This window comes from Teleopsis dalmanni, chromosome 2 (assembly GCF_002237135.1).
Source record: "Teleopsis dalmanni isolate 2A chromosome 2, ASM223713v2, whole genome shotgun sequence".
In the NCBI taxonomy this organism is placed as follows: Eukaryota; Metazoa; Arthropoda; class Insecta; order Diptera; family Diopsidae; genus Teleopsis; species Teleopsis dalmanni.
Window position 1 is genome coordinate 146,409,792 of NC_051847.1, and position 17,487 is coordinate 146,427,278.

General features: G+C 26.7%; 1 protein-coding gene across 3 annotated transcripts in view; it reads right to left on the reverse strand.

Moving 5' to 3' along the window:
- LOC119678125 (maternal protein pumilio) overlaps positions 1-17,487 on the reverse strand; it is a 400,630-nt gene that overhangs the window by 66,846 nt on the left and 316,297 nt on the right. For 2 of the 3 annotated variants that reach the window (XM_038089798.1, XM_038089799.1), the window contains one exon: positions 3,976-4,017. The exons of the other annotated variant lie outside the window; for it this stretch is intronic. In XM_038089798.1, coding sequence (XP_037945726.1) covers positions 3,976-4,017 — 42 coding nt within the window. The remainder of the gene's footprint in view (positions 1-3,975; positions 4,018-17,487) is intronic. 3 annotated transcript variants of the gene reach the window in all.

Consider the following 17,487-nt stretch of genomic DNA (forward strand, 5'->3'; position numbering starts at 1 on the left):
AAACCAACAAAAACGAAAAAAAAGTTATGAAGACTGTGAAATCCGTAACAATATATGAAAGTTTTCTTAAATTTCTTTTCCCGAACAATAATAACATTATTTAACGCCAACTTTATAACAGGCCAAACATTTGACCACTGATGATGGGTATTTGGCAATACTTTAAACAGCTATGGTGAGCCAAAAATTCAATTAACTTAATTAATTAAAAATAATTTTTGTTGTTACTTAAACAACTTTTTGAAACCTCTCTCTACTAGCGTTATAACAAAATTGAAATCTGGTGATTAACCACTGGAAGTGCTGCAAGCTTTTACTAAACTTAATTTTTCTTGTATTTTGCAAGTACTCTAGCCAAACACAATTTAAAAAACTGAATTTTGGTTCAAAACGAAGCAACCTTAGTCATATTCTACAAAAAAAATGTTGATTAATGCACCCAACGTAACAAACGGTTCTTTACGGTTCTTTTCTTCATTTGTGTCATAAAGCTGTACAGAAGATTCCTTATATACATAACCTATTATTATATTGATCATGTTATTCGATGATATGAAACAAAAGCTGATATTTATGATGAATAAAAACAATTGTTGAGATCTTTTTGCCATAGAACAAATATTTTCACTATTGTTATCCGGTAGGAATAATACTGCATGTACTATTCAACTGTATAAATTGGGTGTACCTGTGTCATATAAAATATGATGCAGTTTTCGAACATTCCCATCAGTTCTTATCTAATTACAACAAAAAACGATTAAGCACACCTTATTGGTTTTTAAAGCTGATTGCAACACTTAAGAAAAGTATCATTTTTGCTATTGGTAATTAAAATATATTTGTTTTTTAATTCGAAAATAAGTATACTTGTATGTTTGAAAATTCGATCTAGCAATGCAATAAATTTTACTGATACAGTATACTTAAATTTGTTAAAACCAATCAGGAACCAACTTAAAAGCCATACTACTGCAGTGAAACCAATGTGGTTGCAATATAGAAGCAAAGCAGTTAATTTGTCAAATGTCTACACTTTATCACTCACACTATCCCTAGCGACAATTTCATCACCCATCACAACTGTGGACAATCAATAATCGTTGCTGGTAATATGCAAACGTGTAAGAATGTAAGTTGCTTACTGTTGCATTCAACCAAAGGCATAAGGTAAAAGGTAGAAGACATACCGATGAAGTGAATTTCGGTGGCATGTTTCCCTTGAGTGCTGATGCAAGTTGTTGCCAAAATACAAAATAATGTATTTAATATTTTTTGCTATATATATTTCACATACATATTTACACTTAATATGTGTACTCATGTACATGCAGCAGCACATGTCCATTATTTTCTGTAAAGTCATGGCAAAGTTGCATGTTTAATGTTATTTTCCAGGATAACGCACAGTATCTGTATGTTTGCCTGTAAAACAGCATATACATAAATAAATGTCGAAAGCGTTCCCTTTGATATAGCAAAAATAGTTGACAGTAGCTCCACCATTGAAATGTATGAACATACTCGTACGTACGTATATTTCGTGTAACTTTTTGTTGCAGTTTTTCACCATTTTACTGCACTTACATATTTGTTGCAGTTCGTTGCAGCAACATCAACGCTCTAATTGCACTTTGATTCAAGTGCTGTGCGGTAAAATGGTGTAGCACAAATGCTGCATATGATTTTTGCTATCAATATACATTTTACAACACATTCAACTAATATTTAATGCTGTTTTTCCTTATTTTTGTTGATTTGGTACTGCACCAAAGCAGTTGACAATATTTCATGATTGATTGAAAATTCGTTGTTTCAATTTATGGTCATCAAAATATAAAAACTACAAGGATTTGCGAATATTTTTGTTTACTGCACAACAGTCTGTGTAATTAGTGAAATAGTTATGAGTAGATGTTTATACATGTTTACACAAGAGCATTTAAGTCAAATATAGAAAATCACGTATCTCATGTTGACAATATTTAATAGGTTTGGAATTAAATCATGAAATTACGCGTATACAAACTGCGTCACCAATTTAAAGACATGCAATTGCATGGTAGGGCCTTGCTGATTGCCACCCACTGACAATGCTACGTTAGGAATAATTGCATTTGTTTATTTTGGTACAAAAAAAATTTGTGGAATTTTGTATTTGTTTATATTTCTGTTATACACACTCGTAAATTATTTGATGAATATGTAATTTCAATATTAAACAAAAAGAATATGTAAAGCTTTTCGCATGTTTATGAGGGACATTCACTTCTATTTTACAATATATACAATTTTAAATAATGCCTACAAATTGGTAACGAATTATTTAGAATTTTACTGCTGTCTTTTTGTTCCTGTATTTTGTTTAATTTAATCTTAGTTAATAACTTTGGCCAAAGTTCAAAACTGTTAAACGGATATTAGTTTTATATTATAGAATAAATTTTATATAAATAAATATGGCCAATGGTCAAACAATTAAAATTTAAATTACAAAACACACATATCCTGAGGTATTTATATTATAACATAACGAGTAAGGAATAACTAGTAGTTATTTAATAAACAGTAGAATTTTCAGAATAAATAATGGCAAGAAATAGGCTTAAGTTTCATAAATCTTGCATATTTGTAGACGAAACATGATAATGCATGATAATTTTCAATTCAAGAATATTAAATTTAGTTTACAAAGTAAAATTGTTACTTTAAATATAGAAAAATAAGAATTAAATTAAAATTGTATAATAAACAATATTTTTAGGAACTGGAAAAAAAACATGTATATAACAAAATATAAAACAAATATAAAAATATAAACAAATATAAAAATATAAACAAATATAAAAATATGAAAATATAAACAAATATAAAAATGTAAACAAATATTAAAATATAAACAAATATAAAAATATGAAAATATAAACAAATATAAAAATATAAACAAATATAAAAACATAAACAAATATAAAAATATAAACAAATATTAAAATATAAGCAAATATTAAAATATAAACAAAAAAATTTAAAAATTTAAAAAAAAATATTTTAAAAAACTTCAAATAAATTTTTTTTTAAAAAATTAAGTTAATAAAAAAAATTTTTAAAACAAATTTTAAAAAATTAAAGAAAATTACAATAAGGAAAAATGAATAAACTTGTAAACACATATTAAATAATATAATAATAATTTAGTATCAACTACAAACTATAAAACTTCCTAGGAGAGTTATTCAAAACAATTTATTATTTAAAAAATAATTCTAATTATGGTTGTTACGGTAGTTGTTATACCCTATTTTTGTTTTTTTTTTCTCTCTCTATTTTTTTAGAAATAACTAAAATAAGTAACCACTTTATTTTATGATTTGGTTGGAAAAGAAGTATGTTGTGTTTTACAACAATGCAAATGCAAAAACTATGTACCCAAAAACATTTTTGTGATTTCAATGAAAGTTTGTTCATTCATTTAATAGTAGTTCAAAATGGTTTACAAATGAAAAACTAGAAATTGAAATTTACCAACATTTATTATTAAATTAAGTAAATAACATAATATTTAAATTAAATAAATAATAAATTAAAATGATATGTGAAATTTAAAAATAAAAAAAAAATTTAAGAAAAACAAATTAATATAAAAGGTAAATTTAAATAAATTTCTGAACATTATAAAAGAAAAAATAAAATAATATACAAAGAGTTTTTCGAACAGTATTGAACTACAACAACAACAATTCATTTTATATTATTTTAATTAAAATAATATATGAAAGAAGAAAGTAAGGTCCAAAGATCAAATCTTGGCATATACAAAATCAAATTAAATAATTAGATTTCTTGTGACATTTTGTAACAAAAATAATTTTTCTTAAATTTAAATAAATTAATTTAATTCAAAACATTTGAAAAAAAAAATAAAAAAAAATAATAATAAATTATATTAAGAAAACTAAACAAAAAATTGTTCCTTACTTGATTTTGACTCAAGGCAATTGAAAGCACATCGTCACTTACCTAGAAAGTAAAAAATAAGAAATAAAATAAAAATTAAATTTAATGATAGCTAAGCTAATAGCACTGAGAATTATTTATGTATATTAATATCCCTGATATAATCAGAATGGCTACCTAAGTTACGCAAAGCCAATACCATAGTAGCGAAGCTCAAATCGTATTATTAAAATTCTAAATAATAGCAGCGTTGGGTAGAATAATAAAGGGCAACCTACATACATTGACATTAACAAAATGAATAATAGAAAAATATATATTGTTGTTTTCCTTATTAATAAATTTTTTTTTCTTAGTACGCAGAAAAGGACCTCAATAGTAAAATGGCAATTTTAATGGTTTACGCAGTGTGACCTCGTCTTAAAAACCATAGTTACAACAAAAACAATAATAAAGTGACAAAAACAGTGGTAACCACACAAACTTTGACACATGTCAGAAAAACATTCTATAGGTAGGTAAACCAACGATTAAAATGAAAGCAAAATGGCAAAGCACTTTTATTTGGCGTTTAGAATATAGAAGGAGACGAGTGTGCCGAATTCAAAATATACCCCAATGACGTTGATACATGGCGGAAATTGGTGGTTTGATTTTTGATGCATTATTCATAGTTTAACAAATTTTAATATAATAAAGTGTTCTTGACAAGTATCGAAAAGAAATTTGTTTATAGAATATTATTAGCGAATGTGAAGTCAAACTACTTTGTTTGTTAATCCTTTTTTAAATCTAAAAATTAGTATTATATATTATTAGCTAGTTATCAAGTTCTGGAAGAATACAGAAGAATCAGTCACAGTCCCAATAATAATAGCTGAAAATGGTCAATGGAAAGAAGGGAGCTCTAGTTTTAGGTTAAGCTAGATATATTGATATAGAACTACATAAGTGATATTTAGAAGCTAATTGAAGTTAAATGTTAGATACTAGCTATTTAGAAACCGTTAATCAGTTAATTAATTAATCAGTTAAAATTAGTTAACTTATTTAATTTAATTTGATTACTTATTTAATTAATTAAATTAACTTTTTATTTGATTTAAAGCCTTTTTCATTATTTTGAAATTTCATTTAAGTTACTAGGAAGTTAGGAACATTTAGTTGCTTAATTGATTAATAGTTCTGATGAAACTATATTTTTTAATTAATTTAATTAAAAATTAAAATGAACTTATAAAGCAATTTTTATTCTTTTGAATAGTTTGTAAATAACTTTTTTAATTAATTACCAAATTAATCATTTTGTTTTGAGAAAATATTATGTATTACCTAGTATAAGTTTAAATTAGCTATAGTATGACCATGCAGGTGTTCCGAATATTGTTGGTTTAATAATCTGTTTGGATTTATGCAACTATATGAAGCTATCGATGATATTTGAAACATCAGTTAAAAAATTTAATTAATTAAGGAAATAAAATTTTTCTTTTAATTATTATTTAAAAAACATTTCTATTGTATTAAAAGTAAAAAAGTAGGATAAATCTAAGTTAGCTTATTATGTTACAAATCATACCAGTGCGAATTCAATCAAACGTGTAAATTAAACGTGTAATTTACCTATTATAATTGCTTTACTTAAATACCAACATATAATCTAAATACTAAAGAGCAATCTAACTATTAATGAGTATTTTCACTACTGATGATAATGTTTTGGCTAACGAACTAGTTTCGAGTTACTTAGTTACTAATGAGTTACTTAACTAATGATTATTAATTTTACTACTACCGAGTAACTGAACTAGTAACTAGTAACGAGTAACTAGCAACTAAAAGCAAAACTAAAGCAAAATAGTTATATGAAAACAATTTAAGTACATACTAAATATAATTATAAGTAGTACTTATTTTATTTTTTATATAACTAGTCAATACAACTAGTTAATATAACTAATCGGCATAACTAGTTATAAACATATCAAACAAAAGTTAAAAATTGTTTGCTGGGTATTCTTCAGGCGTGAAACATAAATCAACTCTGTATATGTGCACATGCATCCATTTATACATATATGTGTAACAATCACTGTTATTGGCTTGGTGATATAAAACCAATTTTTATGTTTATATTTTATGTAGTATTGTTGTTTTATATTTTAGTCTCTGCTCGTGCGTTCATAATAATCAACAGCTTACAACTATGTTAAATTTGACATATTTTTCAAAAGGACATAACAGAACAACAAAGGGAGCAGAAAGGCACAATAGGTGTTTTGGAACACCCTCAGTTTGTGTGATAAGTTCATCGTATATTAGTAGTAGTAGTAGTTGTTGTTGTTGTTGTTATTGTTATTGACAATCATTGAATTCTTATGTGACATTTTAACATATATGGGCACATATTAATATTTTTCCAATATTTTTTATCAAATTTATATACCAAAAGGGATATACTTTATTTGCATTTTATATCAAGTTTTACGCAAGTAATTTTATAACCAATAAGAAAAGAAAAAAAAACAGGAAGAGTGGATTTGGATTGTATAGATAAAAAGTGAATTGAAGAAGTCCCTTTGAGCATATTAAAGCTTTTAGAGAAATTGCTTGCATAAGCACCGGAGTAAAACACTTTAGAGAAATTATGGATGTATGCACAGTTGTACATATATGCAGGACGTAGAAAAGTATATATATATATATATATGTATGTATGAATAAAGGCTTTACACACTAATACTAAACAATATTGCTGTTTTTGTGCACTCATAAATTTACCCTGTTGAATAAAAGAAAACGAAGAACAATAATAAAAGATATGGCAACGGCTTTGGCGACAAACGCAAGCACCAAAGTTGACGAGGGATTTCCATTCATTTGTGGCATGTCATTTGGAAAGTAAATATTGGTAATTTTTATTAGGTATTTCGGTGATTTAAAGAGGATTATCCTTTAAAAGTAGGATAAACATTTGATGGCTTATTGAAGTAGTCGAAGCGGCCGTACGGCTGTACATACAAATAGTAGATAAAATAGTGGCAGCGGTGAATAATGAAATTTATGAAGGGCCAAGCACTGCTTATGAATTTATAAGAATAACGAAGTGAGACCCGGCTGTTTCTGATTTTATTTCTATTATTTTTTGATATAAAACGAAAGTTGGCAGCTTAGTGCTATTTTTATTTAATATAAAAAAAAAACTTTTATGAAATATGTTTCGAGTTCTATTTAATTTATTTATTTCCATAAGGCATGTTAACAGTTTTAAGTTAAGCATTATTTATATTTCAAACCAAAACAGATACACTTCTCTCTGTCCTTGTCTTTTGTGTTACCAAGAATTTCCTTTTTCTAGCAGTTTGTAACCAAAATATTTAGTCAAACCGTAAGCCAGCCAGACATGCTAAAGGCAACTTTTGTATTGAATTAAGTGCAACAGACCGTAAGAGACACAGCATAACGCAAAGTTATGCCAACCTGCAACTGCCACAGTAGCAACAATTTAGTTAAGATAAACTTTAAACTTTTCAAAAAATGAAATCATTATTTTTAATACATTTACAAACTGAGAAACCAAGTGCTTAAAATAAGAAATTAAAAACAACAAAAATAATATCTAAAACGGAAAAATAACAAAAGTTCGTGGTTAGCTAAGGACGACTTAGCAAACTGCATTGGTTTTTATCTAAAACCTAGAACCTCTAACTAAAATTTGTAAGGAAACAGATTAAAATGTATTCATACGTAATCTTAATCTAGATTTCTTTAATTGTTTTTTTATTGGTTTTTTAATTGCAAAATAATGTTTTTAATTACCAACTTTGAGTATGTTTAACAGCTTAGTTTTATTGAATATTAAAGTTTTAACGAGCTACCGTTTTTTGGTGTTGTAATTAAAATCGTAATCGAAAGCATTTAATTTCATTTATTTTTATTTTATTAAATCTAAATGGCATAAAGCCAAAGATTTGGAGATATAATTAAGTTTTATGTAACAAAATAGTGCAAAGTTACAATTACTATAGTCCGTTGTGCGTACTTACAATAAATTTCAATAAATAGTGCAATAAGTAGAACATTTTAGAAAGAATATTTATGAAATCAGCAAGAAAAGTTGGCACCACTGCCGCAACTACCCACTAGCTATATCGATTTAAAATACCTTAAAGATTTTGCTATGAAATATTGTAATTGAATAATTTCCAAATTTTTAATTTTATTTCAATATTATTTATTTATTAATAATGACAGTAATTTGTTTAATAGGTCAGCAGTAAGTGCCAATAAATTCTTCACACTTCCACTTCTATTAAATTATACCAGTATCTTGAAACCAAGTTTTTAGAAGTATAGTTAAGAAACGATTTCAGCATGTAGAATCCCCAGTATGTAGAGATAGATAACTTCAGAATGCGAATTCTTTTTTTTTTCAATTTATAAATTATTTATTGCATTTTTCATTTAGAAACTAACAATAAGTGGAAACTAAAGACACTGACGGCTACACCAAGCATCTTCATCTATAACTTTTGGTACGCCGCCTAAGTCTTTATGAAGGTTAGTATTTTTTATAAACCACGGTGCACTTATAATAAGTAAGATAATTATCGGTAGAAAAAGAAAATTTATAGGGAAGTCCAAGATTTGATTCTGATCACAGGCACTAACAATGATAAATAGTTAGAAGCAAAAATGATATATTCTAATTATCTAATTTCAAAAATATTTTTAACAAAATAATGCAAGTATTAGACATTTTTATTGGATATTACATTCATCCAAAGGTATTTGACTAACACTTTTACTGAATCTCCAAAATTGAGATGATGACTTTGTACGACCTTTGTTTAAATATCGGCCTTTTCTTTACTGTAAAATAAATCAGGATCATTCAGCCAATTTATTGATTTATTGATTTACTTTACTCTAAATTGTTTTTCAGTTGTTTTTATATAGGTTTTATGGGTTAATCTTTCATCTAAGAAAGATTATCGCAGTAGAGATTCTTGAAATTATTTAACTAAGATTTTTAACATTCAGCTCATCTTTTTTATTATTTTTAAAGAATAAACTAATATATTTGATTTAAGAATTTATTTGAAACTAACGAGTGACGTCAATTAAATATTTAATTTCATATTTTTTTAAATGAAAACAATACATTTATTATTTAAATGTTTAATGAATATAAAATTTAGAATTACTGTGAAGAGTTGTATTATTACTCTAAGCTATTCTTTTATTTATTTTTATTTTATATATTTTTGCTATACCACAATTTATATCATAAGTTTATCATCATTTATATCATCTAGCTTGAGTATACTCGAATTGCAGTTGTCAGTCAAAGTAGCTAACAACGAATCAAATTAACATATACAGCAAGAGAATAAAACATTTAATAAATAAATAAAACTAACCAAAGTAAACACACAAATGTAAGTTATTTAATTTTATGTACTTTGTAGAATTTTCGTCATTTATTTTTCAAAAAATGTTGAATGTTTATTAAGAAAGAACGTAACGCACCGAAAATAATGTGAGAAACTCAGCGCACTAGCACACCACTTATATAGAGATAACTTATGGAAGAGCACATCATATCACAGCAGAGTATAGTACGGCACAGAGCAGCAGCAGTTGTATCCAACCAAGCAATAACAGGAAAGGACTGAAGTAGCAGCATAAATCCACAAAAACCGCTGTAAAACTGTAAGGCAATAAGAAACCGCCAAAACCTCATTTCAAATTAGTTTATGTGAATGATAGAATGAAGTAGAATTTTTAAGTCACTGGCAATGTAGAGTATGCAGCTGAAGCATATTTTAAATTCCTACCAAAAAGCCTTACAATACTGAAACAGCCACGAAAGAGCAAGGGGAAATGACCCAACAGTAGCTCTTGTATAAGAAGAAAAATGAACGTTTCCTTATTTGATAAGAAGATGTACCGTACCAAAATATTTGGCAAAAATTGTAGCTTTGAACTGAATGCATAAATTTGTAAAGAAATACTTTTTTGTCTTAACCAAAGAGATGCTGCCAGTGTTGTACAAATCAAGCAAAATGGGAGTTGATTGAAGGAAGTAGAAAACAAAAAAATACAATTTCTGCCTTTGGCTTGTAAAATAGTTACTTAAATAATTTTACAAAATTTTGCAAAGAAATGTTATTTTAGAAAAAGAAAACAACACTGCCACTTCCACTTGATAATAAATAATAACTATTTTGGCAATTTTATTGAAGTGGAATTGAATACCTTAGAACTTTTGCTCAAAACAATTATTGATAAACCCACAAATTTCTTTTCAGTTTCAGTTGTTACTTAATATAATTATCAAAGTATTCCACTACATGTCAAGAAAGTAAACGAAAATATCATGCGGCTACCCAAAATGTCTACTCACCAACCAATCTAACACCAACCTACTAAGGCCGGCCAACCATACCAAGTCGAAGTGGAAATTTGGTGATATGTTTGTGATGGCAATTGTGATTGGATTTGTGCCCAATTTGCTGGTTAGGACGTAGCCAAAACCACAAATAAAGGCAAAGCTCACTGCTGTTATACACATACAAACAGACTCTGCTCTAATAAAGATAGCACTTACAAGACGATGACTAGTTGAAAATTTAATTTATTTTGCTACATTAAAAACTAGTGCTACTACTAACGCCTACAATCTGATAAAGAAAATTTACGCGGCATAAAAACAATGTTCCATAAGATTTTATATCCTACTTTCCATTTCATTTAGCTTGTTTGAAACAGATGTTTTAGATTTTAGCACTTGAAAGACCATGATAATAACAAATATTTATATACGCAAATAATATGTTTAAAAATAAAAGAACTAAGATTATGTGAACATCTGTAGTTGATATTAAATGATATTAAACTTTAGGAAAAGAACACAAGAGATATAGGTATATGTAGAGCTTAAAATTGTAAGTCGTATTATAAGTTGACATTGAGATTTTTTAATTTTAGTATTAATAATGTCACAGTATTTGCCATATAACGTTGCAAATTTTATAAATTGACCATATACAACATTAAACATTTAAGAGAAGGTAATTGAGGACAACATGGCGTATGAGTAACAATACTTAATTTTAAATAATATTATAAATAAACAAAGTATTTCCTAACTAAACACAAATTCACAAATTTAGGAAATAAATATTATCGGTTTAAGAAATGAAATATATCGAAATAAATATGTTAAATTTATGGTACTGGAGAGAAGTCCACCCGATTTTTCTCTTGTACTAATGGTTGTTTCAACAATGACTTCGACAAGTTCACATAAAAAAAATGTACCAAAAAGAGTTGTGTCACAATTATGAGAAGTTTTTTAAAAATGTTGGATTTTTCACTAAAAATTTAATAGTTCTAATATTTACGCTTGCACTTTTATAGTACAATAGAATAATAAGTCGGAACTTTTAAAGTATTTTGTGGTTTAAAATTTTTTTAAGTATACGTTTTAAAATATATTTTTTTAAAAAGAATATCTAAACAAAATTTTATATCAAATATTTTTATTAATATTTTATATATTTAAATTTTATTTTATTTAGTAAAAAAAAAATTAATTAAAAATTTTGTGGTAAAATATACATTAAAGAAATTTGTTGGTTTTCAGTTTGCCTGTAGAACATTGGGAATTGTTTACTTTCCATTCCATGCTTCTTTCTGTTTTTTGACTGTATAATTTGATAACTCAAATATTCTTTGTTTTATGAGCACCCCAAAAAATGCGGGTAGTGAGTGAGTGGTAAAAGAAAAGTTTTTTTTTTATTGTTTTAAAAATGCAGACATTATAAAATACAAAGAAAACTGTAACAAGAGTAAGTACAGTTCATAAATAAATAAACACTCATAAAATACGCATACATGCGCAATATAAGAGTAACGAGGAACTATAGTCGGTCATTTGTGATATAATATATATTAGTTCCAGTAAATATTGGACAATACAATACAAGTTGGACTAATAAATTCCGAAAATATAGCGGAAAAGATGAGAGCGAAGAAATTGGACAGAAACTAGACTCCAAAAAAATGAGGTGAAAAAGTGGAGGTCTGGACGCAGATCAAAAAACATAAGAACATGGCTTGAAATGCCAACATGAAGGAGATCATCCTCCACGAAGTAATGCGAAAGCGTTCGAATGCGATGACGAATCTCGCCGAAAAGTGGATTTTTAGTTTGTTTACTACATATTAGTGTTAAAGAGTCAGGCAAGTCATTTTGACGACGGTCGGTCTGACGACGGTCGGTCTGACAGTATATAAAGCATTTCACCTCCTCACTACAAAAAAAAATATATATATAGGTATATATATATATATATATTATATATATATATATATATATATATATATAATACATGTTACAATATAGACAAGTAACAAAATCTTACATAGCCAGTTTATATGTGACAACTTGAACATAGTTTCTCGCACACTATTTAAATCTTTAATACATATGTTATTTCACTTAATACGAGTATACTTTTACTCTACTTAAACTTAATCAAGTCTTAGAAAATTCAAGTCTATTGACAAGAAATTGTTTGAATTTTCATATTTATATTTTTCTTATATTTATTTTCTTTCTTTTCCATTACTTTTACTAACTTTTACTTAATTTTTTATATAAACTATTTCATTATCTTTTATTACATGATTCAATTATTTTACCTATTTAATCATTATCATGATAACTTTTCATTGTACATATTGTAGTTTTTATATATTCTTCAAAAAGCGCTCTTTACTAACTCAATTGATTGTATTAAACTGTAGCATATTAGAACAAAGAAAAACAAAGGGCACCAAAAAAGGACCTACAAATACCATAAAACAATCTCAAGACACAGAGGAAAATCAACAGCAGCTACAACAACAAACATGTATAATATGAAATGAAATGAATCTTTTAATGTTCTTTAAAATATTCATGCAAAATTTACATTCACATTATTTTCCATTCTCATTTTCCTCTTTTATTATTATTATTCTTTGTTTTTTTTACAGTTCTCAAAGTAAATTAAATATACCCATAGGTTCAGTTTTTTTCTGTTTATTTTCGCAAACTCATATACATATATACTTTGAGTTAATATTTAAAGAAGTGGAGCATACACATGATGAGCATGTTAGAGAATGTGCTGAAAAACCTTTCAAAATTCATAACTGCCTTTTACCTTTTACCTTTCACTTTAATTTATAATAAAAAAAGTAATTCTTAGAAAAATTTATTAAAATTTAATATTAAAGTGAAGTATAATAAAGTATGTTTAAATTTGCTTTTAAAATGTAATATATATCGTTCACAAGCTTAACAACAACCAACAAGTGTTTAGAAGAATAGGGAAGACAATATACGTTTGAAACCAAGTGTTATTGATAGATAATTGATCTACTAAGGCTTAAAATTCAAAATTAATTCAAAAATAATTTAAAATTAACACATACTAAAAGTATCTTAACTTTAGCAGCTGCAGTATATTGTTTAAAAAGTACACATTTGCTAGTTTTATCTATTATACTTTAATTTATTATCAAAAAAAGATCATAATAAAAGAAAAAATTATAATAATTTATTATTATTATTAGCAAAGAATATCAAAAGAAAGGTAAGTCATCTTTCCATATTATTTATCTTGAAAGCAATTGATATCCTGGCGTAAAGTATGATACCATAACTCACTTTTGTAAAACAGCAATGTGCTGTCTTAATTGAAAATCACTTTTTTTGGAAATTACTACTGCGATCTACTTAATCTTTATTAGGAAACTAAGTAATAGTGTAATAAGCTTCCTTAAAACGATCCCGTTAACAACTAACGAACTTATTTGCAGAATAAGTATATAACTGTCATGTTTGTATAGTTAGCAAAAGGTCTAATGCCTTGAGGTGGAGTATTTTGAAGAAGAGGATGCAGCGATTAACTTATTTTATTAACTTATTGAATAACTTATTCGCTTTTGACAATGAAATTCCATAACTTACAACTGTGAAATCCTGGTATTAATAAGCTTAAGTAACTTTAAAGTTGCAAAAAATATTGCACATTAATTTACTCGCGAAAAAAAAAATTTTGGATGGAGCCCACATAATTTAACAATAGCTTAAACAAATGTTTTTTTTGTTGTGTTGTGATGTAAGGAGAATGTCATTTCAGCAACATAAAAGGATGTCTTTTGGATGATAGACTTTATTGCACTTAATAGAAGTGTTGGGAGCTATAAGATACATTTGTCAAAAGCAGATAATTTTATACCACGAGAAAATGAATTTCCATACAGCAGCTCAAACAATATTAAAAATTCTTCTGATGAAAGCAAAAGCGAATTTGCGGAAATACGTAAAGAAAAATACTAAAAATAATGTTCGAGATAAAAGTTTAAATTCTGAAAAAAAAACAACAAAAACAACTTCACTTTAAGTCAAATATACAAATATACTTTATTAGTATTCAAAATATCAAAACATTAATGGATCATCACCACACCTACACAGTTCTGATTTGACAAACAATAATCAAAGTCAACTGCCTAGAAAAAGATTTTTATGTGCATTTTTTTAATAGTCTTATAAATATATTTTGCCACGCCAAATCAATTGAGAACTAAATAACTATCATACTACAATAATCAATTGATCTGCTATTATAGATAAATCTATTACTAAAACATACTGAGGAAATAGTTTATTAAATTAATAATATAATATACTATATATATTACATATTTATAGTTATATATATATATTCATAAGTTTTAATGTCGTTATTGACTTTATAAAGCGCAATACTAATTTTTGTAAAAAAAAGTATGTCACTGTACTACTCCCACCTCTTTGAACATTAACATACAATCCTCTCATTTATTTATATATTTATGGTACACCCAATTTTATACACTGCAGTATATATTACTTCTATCTTGTTGTAGGTTTCTGTCATGTTATTTTTTTATACATTTATAACCAATTTCATACACTACATTTTTTTATTAATGATATATATTTTTATTAATTGATTTTGCTCTCGCTTTCATGTCATGTATTAGATTTCTATCTAATTAATTTTGATATTTGTTCTTATTGAAATTTTCTATTTTTATTTTTTTCTATACTATTTATTGTATTCTAAAAACGTTTACTAATCTATTTCTTTGTATTTAATGTATTCTTTTTATTTAGTTCTGTTTTGTATCATTTCTAAACAATATGCCAGCCAGCATATACATACAAACATGCTTGTTAAAATGTTTTTGACATGTGAGAATGGAAAAGAAAAAGGCTTTTCACCTCATTTCCTACTTGATCTATTATTCAAAAGATTATATTCGTTTCTTTCGTAAGGTTTAAATACAAAATACAAAACACAAGTAATCAGGACACACTAAAACTGTTTATAAATTGTATAGAAAATCGGCAACTATTAAAACCCGACTACTATTTTGAGCTGCCATCAGCATTTCTTTACAATTTCTGCCTTAACATAAACACAATGAAAGGAGCAGAAGAAGAAAAAAGAAAAGCTCAGCTAACAAAAAACAATATAGCATAAACAAAATAGTAGAGCATATATATAAAATTTATTTAACTTTTATTTTTACTTCGAACCATCATCATCGTCGTCAACACAACAAAGAAAAACTTATTAAGAATTTAATACCTGCAAATGACACATGAATGAATAAATGAAAAGCTACAAACTGCAAACTACAATCTGCAATATTTCGAACCTAACAAACAAATAAAAGGCCGTAGTTTAAATTTGCCTTTAATGTTTGCTTGCATATAATCTACAATCTAGATACATGCATATAAGTATCTCCATCTACTCTCCCATACCATTAATGCGCCTGAAGTTAAATCAAATAGCAGAACAATAATAGTCAAACTGCTCACAAGACACAACAGCCAGGAACATAACATACATTTCCCAACTTGTACCCACCGTACGACGAAAGAAGTAAAATTGAAGAAAAATTAAAAAGCTCCTAAGGCGGTAAACATTATTTCGGAGACAAATGACAATGGGCCTCAGTTTTCTACATCCATCCGAGCTAAAAGTTATTAGTTTTTCTTATTATTAATGCAATCCATTGTTGTTGTTGCCGCTCACTGCCTGTTATATTGTCATTACACCGGAAATGTATATGAATAGGCACAGGCAGGCATAATGGTATGGCAAGGCTAGCTAGCTTTGTAATATAAAATCAACTATATTTCATCATCTCCCACTAATTCCTTTTTATTCTCCATACACGCGTGTATCTATTTTATCATATGGTTTATTTTCAGTTGTTTTTTTATCTTTATTTTTGTTTGATTTTTCGTGCAATTTATCATTTGTGTACGAAAGATGAAACGAGCTCCTAGCAATTTTCTCAAGTTGTTGTGTTGTGTTGTGCTTATACGAGTATATACCATGGTACCAAGGCACCATGTACCATGTACCGTGTACCATATACCAAGTACCAAGTCCGAAAAAATAATAATGAATGTAGTAAGCATGAAAATACAATCCTTAAGGGGTCATTTTATGTCTTGTTGTGTGGTGATTTGAGCAATTTCAGCATCTTTGACAATTTTTTTCTTTGATTTTATTTTTATTTCCTTTACTTTGATGAATGACATGTGATATTAAATAGAAGTTCTGTTATTAATAATGTTTTGTTGCTAAATAACTAAAAGTTGGAGTAGGTATGAAGACTTTTACGGCAGTGGTTGATGATATGGCTTAGTTAGTAGTTTTTTTTCTCCTTTGATAAGCAAAAGATAAGCACTTGGATTTTCTGTGAGAGTTCCAAACATTTTAACAGAAAAATAAAAAAAATAAATAAATAAAAAGGACAATTTCTATATGTACTAAAATTAACTAAAGTTTTTTTTAAGACATAGAATATAATATAACATGGGAAAATATTGAAGTGAATTGGTTTGGATTTGGTAAGGTTCCATATGGCTCAATGTTCACTCTAACTAAAGTTTGTCTATGGGTTTAAGGTCAATTTAAAAATAATTGGCTAATTTGTTTGATGTTTTTTTTTTGTTTTGAATACAGAAATAGGTAAGGAAATTATTTGTACTTGGATATTAGCATAATAATATAACATTCATCTTATAAATACATAGATGTCAGTGATCAAATTTATTTCTATATTTTTACTATAGAAGAATAATTTTAAAATATAATTAATTTTTTTGTTTCTAGATAGTGCAGATATGTATGTTGAAGACATGTGATTTTAATAGAATAGTACCGTAAGCCACACAAAACTTCCTGTTTTGGTTTTGAGGTGTGAGAAATTTCTCGGACGTGTAATTTCGCTGTTCAGTGATGTGAATTGCACACTTAGATCATGTAATTTCTCATCACTGGATGGTTTTTTCAAATATATATATAACTTGTAATATAAGAAAAAGTTCATAAAAAACAATTCTAAAAACTATTTGTATTAAGAAAACCTTATAATTTGATGAATAGAAAAATAAACATATTT